Raw genomic sequence first — 15,424 nt, 5'->3', positions numbered from 1 at the left:
TAGACTTAAATGTCAGTCTTCTTTCATTATTCTTGTTGGAGATCGAATGTGTGATTGTCATTTTCCAAGACTTTAATGCATTCATTAAGTGTTTATTTTCAAATATGCACAATCCCTTATATACATAAATATGTTCAGTGTTCAGAACGCTACATTCACAAATCACGATCGTCAACAGTAGTTACAAGTTGCAAGAAATAAAAAAAGTCTGCTTGCCACACACAACAAAATTAAAACACCAACTCCAATATCAAAGGCAAAGGGAGTTAACATCAGCTGAAGATTCAGTTCGTGCCACCATTTAAGTCGATGTCTCAACACTAAACCAACCTTTCAAAGCCGAATGAGCTGCAAATGAGGCTCTGTCACAACACACTTGTATTAGAGAAGTGTTTTGAAAATGTAACGCACTTCACATTCTGGCTCCACATTTAAAAACAAGGATGTAGACTATGACTAAAAGCAGCCAGTGTTCATGACTTTGACTGAAAACGAATGAAAGCAAAGCCACGTGTGTTCTGTTAATCAAGAACGAACTCTTTCAGATGCTATCAAACAAAAGGACATCCCAATACAGATATTTACCAGCACACACGGCCACACACTGTTGGCATTAAAGCTCCAAAAATAAACAAAGCAAAGAAAATTCTGTCTGTCATTTTAATTTCATCAAAACAAGATAAACTCCAAAGAGAGGGATCCTGTCCCAGATGACGCTGGGCGAGACGCACTGGACCGAGATAGAAAGAGATACCAATACAGTACATGCTCACAACATGGGTGTTGTCAGAATCACTGATTAAACCATGCATATGTCAGGTTGCTGAAATAACAGTACAACACAATACCTATTTAACACATACGGTAACTGCCTGTGCTGTTCCAGAAATAAAATGTCAGTCAAAAATATGATTGTGGGGTTTTTTTTCAGGAAAACCAGATCAAGTATCTCAAAATAATCACAAACCTATTCAAATACACGTGTATACTGAACCTGAATCATTAAAGTGGACCTATCCTGCTCATTACTAGTCCCGTATTTTTAATACCTAACTCCAGAGCTAGCTCTTGCTTTCCACATTTCACAGTTCAAAAACAACCCTCCATTTAAGCCAGCTTTCTTCTGATTGGCTGCCGCTCTCAAATGTGCTACTGTTCTCGCAGTGAGATCTGTGTGTCTGAGATATGGAGGAGAATTAGGGCCACCATGTTCTCTCTCTCTGACATCAAACAGATCCAAGAAAAGAGAAACAAGTTGGACATTTAGGACAGTGTTTTGGTTCACCAGGACTTCAGTTGAACCCAGTATTTGAAACTCTGGCCATGTTTAATTGGAGCATCCACTACCAAAACAGTTTATGTGACATGATCAGGAAAAGCAGAATAGGTCCACTTTGAAGTAAAAAAATCACCTTTTCTTTGCTATGATCAAGGTTTTTGTTGTATTTTTCTGCGCAACCTTTGGTTTATATCTCACTTTTAAATGAAGGAGCCACCTTTCTCAACAATCATTAATTCAGTCTTCTTCACACTACTGGTTGGGACTTAAAGCCAGGGAGTGTAAAATAGGGATCAGCTATTCTTGGTTAAAAGTTAAAAGGGAACATCAGGCTGAAATGTGCCGAGTATTTGGAAACACTGGGAAAGTGTAGCATCTATTGAAAGTTTGTAGCATTGGGCATTTGGCTTTTATATCTATAAACTGGATGGAAAACAACCTTCCCCTATAATAATGCATTCCCACTGGTAACAGCCTGTGGGAAACACTGCAGTAAAATGTGGTGACAACAATAAAAAGAGTGGCCCTAAGTTTTGATTGTTCAAAACCTACATTGCTGCAGAGTGCACATTTGCACAGTTTGAGTATATGTCGCAGTTGATTGTCTTCTCACTCCTCTGCCTCTTTCACATCTCATTGTGTTTGTGTGTATATGTAGTAAATAACAAAAAGATGTTTACTGTGGTGAGTTCTTCAAGGGCACGGGTGTGCTCAGCAGCTCTGTCTCTGAAACGTCTCTCATAGCAGGGTTTCACCAACTGTAAGCACAAATTTGACTCTATATTACAGCTTTTGTTGGCTCCACATTCACAGCATTTAATACATTGTGCAAACACATCCTCCCACATGTCATGGCCAGTCAGAAAAGGGCCAAGTATTACCCTGCTGTGGTATAATACCACACACCGTTTGGAAAGAAACAAACAAAAAAACTTCTGTCTGTCTTGATAACACATTATTTTCAGTCTTTGTTCTCAAGTGTGCTCCAAAAAACAAACCAGTCTTTCAACCCAAAGTCACTGACTTGGATTCTGTGATCTCCTGCAAGGTAGATCGTGGTTGTTCTTTGGGCTTGATGCTAGCACTAACCATGTAAATATTGTTGTCACTGATCGTGTTGGAGACTTTGCACGGCTTACAACATAAACACAGCCACGACAGCTGATTGACCTCCCTTTTGAAGCTTTGGCTGAAGAAGTAGTAGATCACAGGGTTGTAAACAGTAGAGCTCTTTGCAAACATGCACGGCAGCAGGCTGACTTCAGGTGGGATGGTGCTGCTGTCACGGAAAATGGACCACAGGCTTACCAAACCGTAGGGTGTCCAACAGCATATAAAGCCTATACTGATCAAAACAGCAATCTGAAATAAAACAGGAAGATAAAGTCAGCAAAAAACTCTCAAAGTCGATGAAAACAAAGACAAGGCAAGAATTTCATTGGATTATGATTGGGAGCGTCACTGATTTAGTTATGGTTAGAAAAAAAACCCTATCAATTCTCAGGTTTTACATATTGGGACATAATAAGAATGATCTGGTTCTTAGAAAGTCTTAAAATGAGGTAAATAACAACTTCAGGTAAACAGCAACACATCACATCATGGCATTACTTAATAAAAACTAAGCCTAAATGCAGAAGCCGTGTGTGAAAAACTGTCAAGCACGGTGGTGGCAGGTTCATGATTTGGATTCATTTTCTTGCCACAGGACTTGGACACCTTGCAGTCACCGAGTTAAGCATGAAGTACCTGTATACCAAAGTGCTCTAGAGTCAAGGTTGAGGCCATTTGCCTGATGGAAAATGAGTCGTGCAACAGGACAGTGATCCCAAACACGGCAGCAAATCTCCAAAAGAATGGCCGAAGGCACACATATCAAGGTGTAGCGATGGTGTCAAGGTGTCCAGTCAAAACTCAGACCTCAACCCAAATTAAATTCTGTGGTTTAACCTTAAAGGAGCTGTGCATAAACAAATACCTGCAAACCTCACTGAACTGAAAGAAGAGTGAGGCAAATTCCTCCTCAGCATTGTGATAGACTGAAAAAGTCATACAGAAAACCATTTGATGTAATTGCTGCTTAAGGTGCTTCAACATCAATGGTAAATGGCCTGTATTTGTATAGTGCTTTTCTAGTCCCTAAGGACCCCAAAGCGCTTTACACATCCAGTCATCCACCCATTCACACACACATTCATACACTTGTGATGGCAGCTACATTGTAGCCACAGCCGCTCAGGGGCGCACTGACAGAGGCGATGGGGTTTTCCTAATTTTTTGACACACTGCTTCTGCACTGTTGCTTAGGTTTTGTTCAATAAATAATGACATGGTGTAATATGTCATATGGTTTACCTAATTTTAAAACCTGATAAGGACCAGTTCTTTTTTAGTGCCTCTTAATTAAACCATAGACAGAAGGTATGCTTACATTTGGCTCCAGATTGTGACACTTGTGGGTGTAAAATGGATTGGCTTAAAGTTTTCAACAACGAGGTTAAATGTGCTTTTCAGTCCTAAAAAAATTAAAATGAACTGATTCTGAGAAAGGAATAGGAGGGAACTTAACTAACATCAAGCCATTGGTTGACCAAACCACAGGGTATAGTGCTGACTGGATGAACCGTCTCTCTCGATGATCAAATATTCAACAATTTTCAGAATTTTAACCCTTTAAAGCAAACTACAGTTTCAGATCTTTATAATCTTCAGTAAAGAGCGACTCACTAGTAACAGCCTCCGATGGAGCTTGACGATGTTGGGGATTCTGTGGCTGTTGTGCATCGACTTTTTGTAGGTGAAATAGAGTTTGATGGCGATGCCAAAGTAGCAGCAGAGGATGATGACAGTAGGCATGACCAGGTTGAAGAAGAACAGGGAGATAACAAAAGAGAATCCCTCATATTTCATCTGGCCCCAGGCAAGTGAGCAGGACAGGCCAAAGGGTTCTGGGCCGTATCGACCCCAGCCCACTATGGGAAACAGAGCCCAGATCAAAGCATACAGCCAGGACCACAGGCACAGCATCTTCACCTTCTTCCAACTGATTTTCTCCCCTGCAGTGAGAAATAAAGAGAACAGTTGCTTTCTCCTTCTTATATGCAGTTAAATGGCAGAGCTTAGATAAGATCCTATATTTCTTAAATCACATATCACATGCATAGAAATAATTTAGTTTTATTTATTAAACACCGAAACACAAAAACAGTTGCCTTTATGTTAAAACGCAAAAACTCTGTTACACAGTTACACTGAAAACAGGTTTAAACATATGGACGTGAGCGAGATGTTTCTACCTTCAAACAATTAGAAAACATTGCGGATGGTATGTAATACAAAGGTAAGAAGATTTTTATTTCCATTAATTCTCTTTTATATTTGACAGCATGGCTCTTGTCTGTGACCTCTCTGCCGGTTCTATGCATACATGAAAAGAGGCAGATGTGGGAAGAGCATCTTTGGAAACAGTATTTTTGTCAGCCCTGAATTACTTACTAGGTGACTGCAGGTTGAGGGACACAATCAAGCGCACAACAGCCAAGATGGTGAGGTTCATGATGCTGGCCATGCCAAAGAAGAATCCTGCCAGGCCATAATAGACACAGGAAACATCTCCCCCAAGCCAGCGATGGCTCCAGGCAGACGCCACAGCTAGAGGGTACATGGTGACAGCTGCTCCCAGGTCTGTCATGGCTAGATTCACACTCAGCAGCTCCGGCGGTTTCATCCTGGACGACCTTTTGAATGCCACGATAAGGACTTGCAGGTTTCCCACAATGGAGAGCACAGCTGGGATACAGAGGAAGAGGAGAAGATGATATAATGAATAGAAGTCTAGCTACACAAACACACATGCCGTCTGCAAAGGTGTTTAAAGTGGTTGATGCCTTTGGATGCATATTAATCGTGCGTTAAATTATGTCAAATTTGTCCTTTAGCTGTTAGATGATTTAACAACAACAATAATCAGCATTCACTGGCCTTGATTGCGGTACGTGTGAGGTCCACATTACTGTTCCCCTGTGTTTGAAGAAGTGCATATAAGCACATACACTGACACACAGGTTAAACACACAGTGCATTAACAATGATCCTGATCTGTGTAAAAACACAAGACTCTGGATGGATGTTGGATTTGTTTCTCTGGAGAGGAGTGCGACCACACGGTCGTTACATCGTTTATTGAATCCACGGTAGAGGTTTAACTAAGGAAGAAGGACAGCTTTACCCACTGGCTGCCTGCAAATGACACACAATGCTAATCTTTTTAAACAGCCTCACAGCCCATTACAAAATGATTTGACCTTTTCTTTTATAATGGAAGGTAAAAGTCAGGCGAGCACCTAAGTGCAGCTTCAAGGTTTGTGTGAGGTGCTTTTTTATTACTAGTTTATACGCTTAGACCACAATTCAGAGATAAATACGTCACTTTTTACTCCTCTATATTTATTTATTATCTTCTGTAAAATAATTGCTGCAAAATCACATCTGCAGCACAGTTTAAAATAAATAAATAAATAAATCCATCAGTAGGAAAACGTTACAATGTACTGTTTTAAAGGAAGGAATTTTCTTTTTTGGGTATCTTTTGACCACACATTGATTTTTTTCCATTCTCTATTTACAGAAATCTTAATGAAATCTTAAAAAAAAAAAATAGATAAGGTAGTGTTAGTTGTTGTTTCTGACTCTATCCTCTCGTCTCCCTGCATTTCTGGAGCAGATGTATAAGACGGAGACGGAGATAAGGTGAAGCATTTTGCACATCAGTTTCCACACCTCAGGCAAATCTGTGTTTCATTAAACTCACTATGACATTTGCCCCATTAAACCTTTAGGGGATTATTTTCCTGATAAACACAAGATGTTTTTGAAATAGGCCAACCAGCATCTGACCATAGCCTGAAGAACTATTCACGTCTGCCGTTTAGTCTAAAGGCCAATAAGGATATTACTTAAAACATTGTACGTCTATTTGAGCTATCTGAACAATACTGTTTTTATCACACTGTTAAATATTCACATATAAGGGTAATCTTTTACCTCTGACCTCTCAGTAATACAGAAAACAACCACAGAAAGAAAACCATAATGTTAGGGCATTGGCAGGCGCTCAAAGCTGAAAATAACAGTACTTATTTCTTTCACATTTCAAGCAGAAAGAAGTCATGATTACGTCAGACACAGATTAACGCTAACTCTGTTGCCTCTCTTTTGTTTTCCTCAGCACAAAGCCGCCATTGTATCTCTCAACATGTGAACTTGACCTTGCCTAGCAGCCTTGCACATGAAGAAAGTTTGTAAGACTGTAAGCTTGTATTCACTGGAGTGGGTGATTCGATGAATTTCCTGCCAGATCGGTGAAATTGGTGAACGTATACGGTGATTATCGCTGTGATTAGTGTAGAAAGAAGAGCCTAGCTTCTGTTTTTGGCAGAGAACAAAAGGACAACAAAGGTTTAAAAAATCACCGATGTGGGGAAATAACCATGGTGATTACACCTTTTCTCAGAGATGGGATTTTTTAAAAGGAGGCACAAATATTTGTTGCTAGATCAGCTTTTGATGCTGGTCTCACAGTCATGGTAAAGCAATGGCTAAGAGAATGAACTGATGAGGATGGATAATATCTAAAAAGAAAAGTGACAATAAAATGTTCTGCAGGGAAGGAGAGAAGTGTACACATTGTGTTGAAGTGCTTTTAAAGTGCTCATGTATAATCAGCTTTCTTCACAGCCTCCGCAGTGTTGAACTGTGAGGTTCGGTTGGTAGATTTGGATCAATGCCCGTGTATTTCAGAGAGATAGTTTTCCAGTACATGAAAAATGTGAAAAATGTCCAGATGCTGAATGATGACCTGCTGAGCTTCAGGCTGTAATTAGAGCTAGCCTATAGTGTGCCACGTCTGCTCCTTGGCTTGAACATGAAACAGTTTCCAGAGGTGAGGATTATTCCTGAGCAACCTCAGCTTAGAGCACTGTGTACTTTCCTCTCACTCTCTTCTACTGTGGGTAATCTTGTTAACCTTTCCCCGTAAACTAGAACACCAAGAAACTCCTTTCCTGCACCTGCTTCTGTCTTAGCGCTTGAAGGACTACTTTAATGTTGCAGAAGTCCATTGTCTTAAGAGGAGTTCAGCATTATGGCCGCATATATTTTTAAAATCAGACATCATGAGTGAGAGGTCTTGGTAGCCGGGAATCGGTCTGCCAGGGGCTCCGCTCCTGGCAGACCAGCGTGTCCTGGATCTCCTGGGCAGATCCAGGACACGCTGGAGAGATTTTATCTCACAGCTGGCCTGGGAATGCCTTGATGTTCCTCCGGATGAGCTGGAGGAGGTGGCTGCGGAGAGGGAGGCCTGGGATTCTCTGCTTAGGCCCCTGTGACCCGGGCCCTGGATAAGCGGAAGAAGATGGATGGATGAGTGAGAGGTGGATCAAGCTCATAAGTTGAAGACACTTATAAGGTAGTAATTTCTCAGTCACAGGTTCAATAAGCCCTAAAGGATCCTGCTTTTTTTTCTGTTTGACTCTAAATCATACTGGAGGTTACAACATGAACATAATGTTTATTTAATAAGAGTTGAAACAAGCAATTAAACCATAAACTGATTAGAAAGATTTTTATTGAGGTTTTAAATCAAGTGATGAGCCGTTTCCCAACTTTCCTTGACTTCATACAATATTTCGCCCACCTACTGGCTGTTAGATAGCAGGTATACATTGTTTTCATATAACGTTCATGCCCTGTCTTGCTGAACAAAATATTGCATTGATTTTTTTTGCTGGAAGCAACCTCAGGGAAACAAACAGATGACAAAACTAACAGCATAAATGCACTTCTGTGTATATCCAGCACTAAGACAGACTCCTTCGTCGTGAAGGGAGATTCTCTGACAGTCTCCCTACACAGGAACTCTTGATTTTATGTAAGATCTCCTTTGGGACTTTTTAAGCTCAAAGCCCAGTGACCCGATCAACTTCCAGCTCACTGCAAATTACTTTCAAGTGGCTTTAACTGCTCTCTGCAAACAAAAAAGAATCAATGGCGACATGTAACATCATCCCATATGTCTGCAAATAGAGTTTGTCTTAGCTACACACCCACTATCTCATGATTGAATTAATGGCTGGAGGAGTTATGTTTAGAAAACCCACATTATAACCAGTTATAATACAAATGAGGGAAGGGTTATGAAATACAGACACACAGTCACATTAATTCCACCCACCACATCGGTGATCAAGCCCAGGGAAAATTCTGTTTTACCACTTGCTTTATGGATTTGGTTGATGGTTAGAAGAAGAGTGCATGCATAATGTTGTGGAGGGGAATAAAAAGTCAGACAGGATCATGAGTTTGAAGCTGAAAATTGTATAGGTGACGATGAATGTGCATATGCCCCACAAGTTACAGTGGGGCAAAAAAGTATTTAGTCAGCCACCGATTGTGCAAGTTCCCCCACTTAAAATGATGACAGAGGTCAGTAATTTGCACCAGAGGTACACTTCAACTGTGAGAGACAGAATGTGAAAAAAAAATCCATGAATCCACATGGTAGGATTTGTAAAGAATTTATTCATAAATCAGGGTGGAAAATAAGTATTTGGTCACCTCAAACAAGGAAAATCTCTGGCTCTCACAGACCTGTAACGTCTTCTGTAAGAAGCTTTTCTGTCCCCCACTCGTTACCTGTATGAATGGCACCTGTTTGAACTCATCATCTGTATAAAAGACACCTGTCCACAGCCTCAAACAGTCAGACTCCAAACTCCGCCATGGCCAAGACCAAAGAGCTTTCGAAGGACACCAGGAAAAGTATTGTAGACCTGCACCAGACTGGGAAGAGTGAATCTACAATAGGCAAGCAGCTTGGTGTGAAAAAATCAACTGTGGGAGCAATCATCAGAAAATGGAAGACATACAAGACCACTGATAATCTCCCTCGATCTGGGGCTCCACGCAAGATCTCATCCCGTGGGGTCAAAATGATCATGAGAACGGTGAGCAAAGATCCCAGAACCACACGGGGGGACCTGGTGAATGACCTGCAGAGAGCTGGGACCAAAGTAACAAAGGTCACCATCAGTAACACACTACAACGGCAGGGAATCAAATCCCGCAGTGCCAGACGTGTTCCGCTGCTGAAGCCAGTGCATGTCCAGGCCCGTCTGAAGTTTGCCAGAGAGCACATGGATGATACAGCAGAGGATTGGGAGAATGTCATGTGGTCAGATGAAACCAAAGTAGAACTTTTTGGTATAAACTCAACTCGTCGTGTTTGGAGGAAGAAGAATACTGAGTTGCATCCCAAGAACACCATACCTACTGTGAAGCATGGGGGTGGGAACATCATGCTATGGGGCTGTTTTTCTGCCAAGGGGACAGGACGACTGATCCGTGTTAAGGACAGAATGAATGGGGCCATGTATCGTGAGATTTTGAGCCAAAACCTCCTTCCATCAGTGAGAACTTTGAAGATGAAACGAGGCTGGGTCTTCCAACATGACAATGATCCAAAACACACCGCCCGGGCAACAAAGGAGTGGCTCCGTAAGAAGCATTTGAAAGTCCTGGAGTGGCCTAGCCAGTCTCCAGACCTCAACCCCATAGAAAATCTGTGGCGGGAGTTGAAAGTCCGTGTTGCTCGGCGACAGCCCAAAAACATCACTGCTCTCGAGAAGATCTGCATGGAGGAATGGGCCAAAATACCAGCTACTGTGTGTGCAAACCTGCTAAAGACCTATAGTAAACGTTTGACCTCTGTTATTGCCAACAAAGGTTATGTTACAAAGTATTGAGTTGTATTTTTGTTATTGACCAAATACTTATTTGCCACCCTGATTTACGAATAAATTCTTTACAAATCCTACCATGTGAATTCATGGATTTTTTCTTCACATTCTGTCTCTCACAGTTGAAGTGTACCTCTGGTGCAAATTACTGACCTCTGTCATCATTTTAGGTGGGGGAACTTGCACAATCGGTGGCTGACTAAATACTTTTTTGCCCCACTGTAGATGTTAGTTACACGAGAAAGAGGAATTCTACACTAACTTGGATGAAGTGGTAGAGAGTGTCGCCAGGGGGAGAGGGTGGTGATGGTTTAAGAAGACAGAGGCAGAAGGATTTCTCTCCTCAACAGACGGTGGTGGATTTTTTTCTGTGGTGAACACATGCTTCAAGAAGAGGGAGGAACATAGGGTGATGTGTAAGAGTGGAGGCAGCTGGACTAAATCCTGGAGAAAGTGTAATGTGAAAGAGAAAAGAGACTGCAAGCTGGTGTGAGGGAAGAATGTAGCTCGGCAGATGGACAGTAGTCTGTAGGACGACTCTGGAAGGAGAGGAAGTGAGTGAATTAAATGGAGGAGGTTAAAGAAGGTAAAATGTTACACAGAGTAGTTGGGTGGTAGGTAAGAGATAACAGATGGCTGGGACAGTACAACTGAAGTGGTGAGAGAAACTGACAAGAAGGTGTTTTGTGTATCCTCTGAGCAGAAGGAAGAAGACTTGGTGGTGGAACGAGGCTGTGCAGGAAAGTATTCAAAGGAACAGGTTAGCAAAGAAAAAGTGGGATAGTCAGGGAGATGCAAAAAATATACAGGAGTACTGGGAGGCTATGCACACAGCAAAGAGAGGGGTGGCAAAGGAACGGACTTTAAGTGCGTTGTATGTGGACACTAAGAAAGGAAAAAAAGATTTGTATCAATTGGCTAGCAAGAGATTGAACTGGAAAGGACGTGCAGGAGGTTAGGGTGCTTAACCCTGGAGAACCCATAGGGTCAGATCCGACCCCATTGGTTTACTAGGGAAACCATGGGGTCAAATTTGACCCCATGGTTTCTCCAGGGTTAAAGATAGAGGAAGGAGTACTTTAAGGAGCTGATGAATGAAGAAAATGAGAAGAGCCCTCACTTCCTCCTGACTAATCCTCTGCGCTTCCTGATTCAGTAACTGCAGAGGATTAGTAATGAGGAAGTGAGGGCAGCTATGAAGAGGATGAAAAGTGGAAAGCTGGTTGGTCCAGATGACATACCTGTGGAGCTATGGAGATGTCTAGGAGAAAGCACAGTGGACCAGGTTGTTTAACACTGATTCCAGTTTTTATGAACAAGGAGGACGTGCAAAGCTGTAGGAGCTACAGAAGGATTAATGAGCCATACAATAAAGACATGAGAAAGAGTTGTTGAAGCTGCATGGTGCACTGTCTTCTTTCAATATGGAGAAGGTTTGGACACATGCAGATGAAGCACATGGATATAATGGACAACGGATGCTGAGCATGGAGCTGCCAAACTGAAGGAAAAGAGGAAGACTGCACAGAGATTCATGGATGTAGTGAAGGAATACATGCAGAATGGTGATGTGACAGAGAGGAAGGGGTGAGGTGGAGGCAGATAATCCAGTGTGGTGACCCCTAAAGGAAGCAGACAGAAGAAGAAGCAGTAGGTTTGAAAACATGTGTCCCTCCTGGACAGACTGGATGTGAGAAAGACCTGTAGAGATCCAACTGCAGCAGCATTTGTGATCTATGGATACACACAGGGGTAAATGAAAAGGGGTCAATTATATAGTGGTATGACAGCCCTTACTGTTAGATTTAGACAGACAGATGAAGAGGCTGTTTTCATCCTAATCCATACATGGCTTAATAATGGTCTACTGGTACAGCATCGACACGTAGGAGAAGACGTAACAGCGTGTTTTATATTTAGGGTGACTTTTGCTTAAAGGTCACAACATGGGACAATGTAAAGACGCAGCTCCTTTTTTTTCAAGGGTACAAAGTTTGATGATTTTATTTGAGTTAAGCTACAACATTAATAGAAAGGATGGGTAGTTCTAAGAGTCTTTCTCCCACTGCACTGTCGCTTTTTGTTTGTAAAAATTGTAAAAAGATTTTTAAAAAATGTAAAAGCACATCTGCAAAGGATACACCTGTGGATCTTTGACTATAGCTTCCTTGGCAACCATTTGCCCACCAGACTGAACAGACTGAGGAACTAAAACATCCTTCAATGTGGAATAATAAGACTGACATCCAGGTCACAGGAAAAAAAACGGAGGACAGAGGGAACAAGGAGGTGCAAATTACAGAAATGAGAAAATCCCTTTGTGGTCCCGTCGTTGTGATTGTTTGCCCCACCTTAACTGCATCTGCCTCTGCTCTTGTTTAATCATCCCTCTGTGTCTGTAGTCTTGTTCATGGTGTTTCATGCTCCTGTTCCTCATGCTGCTCGTCAGATGTTATCTCTGACTCTTTTAGTATCCTTAACTGTTCGTGCAAGTCAAATAAATGGTCATCCTTTTGTTTGGGTCCCCTGTAGACCTCGCCCCGGTAAAGGTCTTTAGTGTTTAACCCTCACAGATAAACATAGGATCCTTTTGTTTCTAAGCAGGCATGCTTTAAACAATGCAAGGGCTAATTTGAATCCAAAGGGAATTAATTTTCTTTTTTTAATCTTTGGCCATTCTGCACAAAGTCAAGGGTGTAGACACTGTGTGGGAACATCAGGATAAAGGGACTGTACTACAAACAGTTGGAGTAGAATGGTTTAGAATAGGAAGTCAATCGGATTACTTTAATGCAGCTGTAGCTAACTTGGTCTTCTATCATTATTAGGGGGGAATTCAAACTGTTACTAAACTTTTCTTAGCCTTTTAGCAGCTTTTATGAGTGTGCACATGGACGTCTCCCTGCACACATGTGCTGTTTTTCTGTTCCTGTGATGTGACTATGAGTTCAATCACTGGATATAATTTGTCTGTATTTGTGTGAAATTTTCTGGGAAGAAACTTGCCTCATAACCAGAAGCAGAGCGATGGTGTCGGGACTGATTTCAGTGGAAGTGATTGATTAAGCCCTATATAGTGTATTCCCCCCCCTGTGGGCAGCAGAGAACCGAACAGAAATGAAATCAGACCAGGCTTTGTATTAATCATCCAGCATCAAAACACAGCACGGTTTATCTTTCTCTAACTTCTCTTAGCTTGCATTATTTATCCAGCTTCCCTGTAGCACAATCTGTCAGACTACAAACTACAGCTCATCTATGTTTTTATCTCAAAGCATTGCAAAGCATTGCTGTCCTCCCAATCCCACCACGTCACCACCTAAAAACACATGAAAGGCCAGCTACATTCTGAAATCATGTTTGATTCTAAATGCAAAATGCAGCACAAAAATAAAATAAGGCACACATTTCTCATGCTGGATAACAGAAAGATCAGCAGGGATGACCTGCAGGTATGAGGTGAATGTGGTTCCCAGACAGAACAACTACACCAACTGTTTTTGTCCATTAGAAGAACCAATTCAATACATCAAACCTCAAACATTTGGATTATGAACCTCTGCTGCTTTGCTTCATAAATCCTGCCATCAGTGGATGAAAGGGCCGGTGGTCTTTGTCCTCGGCTGCTATTCTCCACCCTCTATTATTTCAATCTATCAGTCTATCTTTGGTTGTGCAGTAGACTTACTGCTTAATGATGCATTTCCAGGCAGATAAACTGTGCGAAATAGCAGGAGGATGACTGAGTCTCTGTGCTTCTGTCCGTCTTATTGATCAGGAGATCACAGTAGCTTTGTGGAGATTTCTATGTTTTTAAAGTCTTTACCAGCAGGCTGGACACCAGAATTATCCCTGCACTGAATTCTCACATTAAGTCTGCACATGCACAGACAGACCACACCCCCTTTGGTCTCTCACCTGATAAGTGCCCCTTTGGTAAGATTTTTTTCTTCCCAGTTTCTGTCTGGCGTCATTTCAAATTTTCATTTTAAATATGGCCCCTGGCATCAGTTCTCAATAAAAAGCAAGGAAATGCCTCACAGCTGTGTTTCCATAATTCTTCTAACCCTCCTGCACCCCAGGACCTCCTTCCACCTTTTTCTGTCATCACAGCCACTGCACGCATTTGGAGCACCTTGAGGAGCAGCATCCTCTCTGACCTCCGTTCATTGGTGACAGGCAGGTAATGATAAGTGAATGATGGTAGTGTTTACCTCGGCCTCGTCCATGTCTGTCACTGTAATGATATATAATATCCCAAACATAAGTAATAATAACCTCCTCCACCCCCATCCTGAAGGCTGTAGTTTTTCTTTTAAATAAACTATTTTAGTAAACACAGAATCTAAGATCTTATATAAAGGGCGGCATACAAGGTTGAAGACTTACTTCTGTCACTTAGGATTATTCTGAAAGTTATATTATATATTCTCTGAAACCTAAGACCACTGTTCTCCTTACCTGACTGTACCAAACAGATTTCATGCAAATACACTACACACCACACAAACTTACTCTAACCTTCTAAATGACGGTGTGGAGGGTGGGTGTGGGAGATTTCAGATTTAAGCAAAACGTTAGGTCTCCTGTGACTTTGCAAAACGTCTGTCACATTTTCGGTCCGCTGACTTTATTCTGTTCTGCACGCATTTTCAGTATCATGAGATTATATTTTTTTCCCAGTATTTTCTCAGAAAGCTGCTTTGAACTCGTGTGCGCAAAATGGATTATAAAAAAAGATCACGCTCCGGGAGAATAAGTCAATGCTATTGAAGAGTATATTCCCAGACAGGATTAAGATGATCAGAGATGGGAAGCATTCAAAAACCATAAACTGTCATTGTTTCTAGTTTAAGTGCGATTTTCAACTTACTTAAGACCAGCAGGTAGCAGCCCGTGCCGATGTCCAGCGCCGGTGATAAAGCAGAGGTGTACTTATCCATGAAAACAATGATCAGTAACCAAGATAAAAGAAAAGTGATCCTCATGCGATCCCGACGAAGCGGAGAAGAGTCAGACTGCGCCTCTGCTGCTGCTGCGCTCCGGTGTCAGAGGCATCTGTCCTCAGGAATGAAGCTGAGACGTGTACCGGCTGAAGCCTCGTGCCTGCAGCCAGCGTGTGTTGTCAGGGTGATGATGCGTAAAGAGAGGATCATCCAGCGTCTCCAGTGCCGTGGTGTCACTGAGCGTTAGATGTCAAAACGGGAAAACAGGTTTATGTTAGCTTCAGGTTGAGTTAGGTGAGAGTGGAGTGAGCTAGCCAGAGACCACAAAGTAAATAAATAAATATACAAGTAAAAAAAAAAAACTCAACCTTTTACCAATTAGACACAAAATATCCTGTTCTCAA

General features: G+C 41.7%; 1 protein-coding gene across 1 annotated transcript; it reads right to left on the bottom strand.

The window, feature by feature from the left end:
- Positions 1–85: 85 nt before the first annotated feature.
- Positions 86–15,035, bottom strand: opn8b (opsin 8, group member b). The gene is made up of 4 exons (XM_076874555.1): positions 14,948–15,035; positions 4,775–5,068; positions 4,007–4,335; positions 86–2,641 (listed from the first exon to the last, which is right to left on the bottom strand). Exons 1-4 carry the CDS (start codon positions 15,015–15,017, stop codon positions 2,285–2,287), a joined length of 1,050 nt encoding a protein of 349 aa, XP_076730670.1. The 5' UTR covers positions 15,018–15,035; the 3' UTR covers positions 86–2,284.
- Between the last annotated feature and the right edge of the window lie 389 nt (positions 15,036–15,424).

This window comes from Maylandia zebra, linkage group LG15 (genome assembly GCF_041146795.1).
Source record: "Maylandia zebra isolate NMK-2024a linkage group LG15, Mzebra_GT3a, whole genome shotgun sequence".
NCBI lineage: Eukaryota > Metazoa > Chordata > Actinopteri > Cichliformes > Cichlidae > Maylandia > Maylandia zebra.
This window is presented reverse-complemented; position numbering and strand designations above follow the sequence as displayed.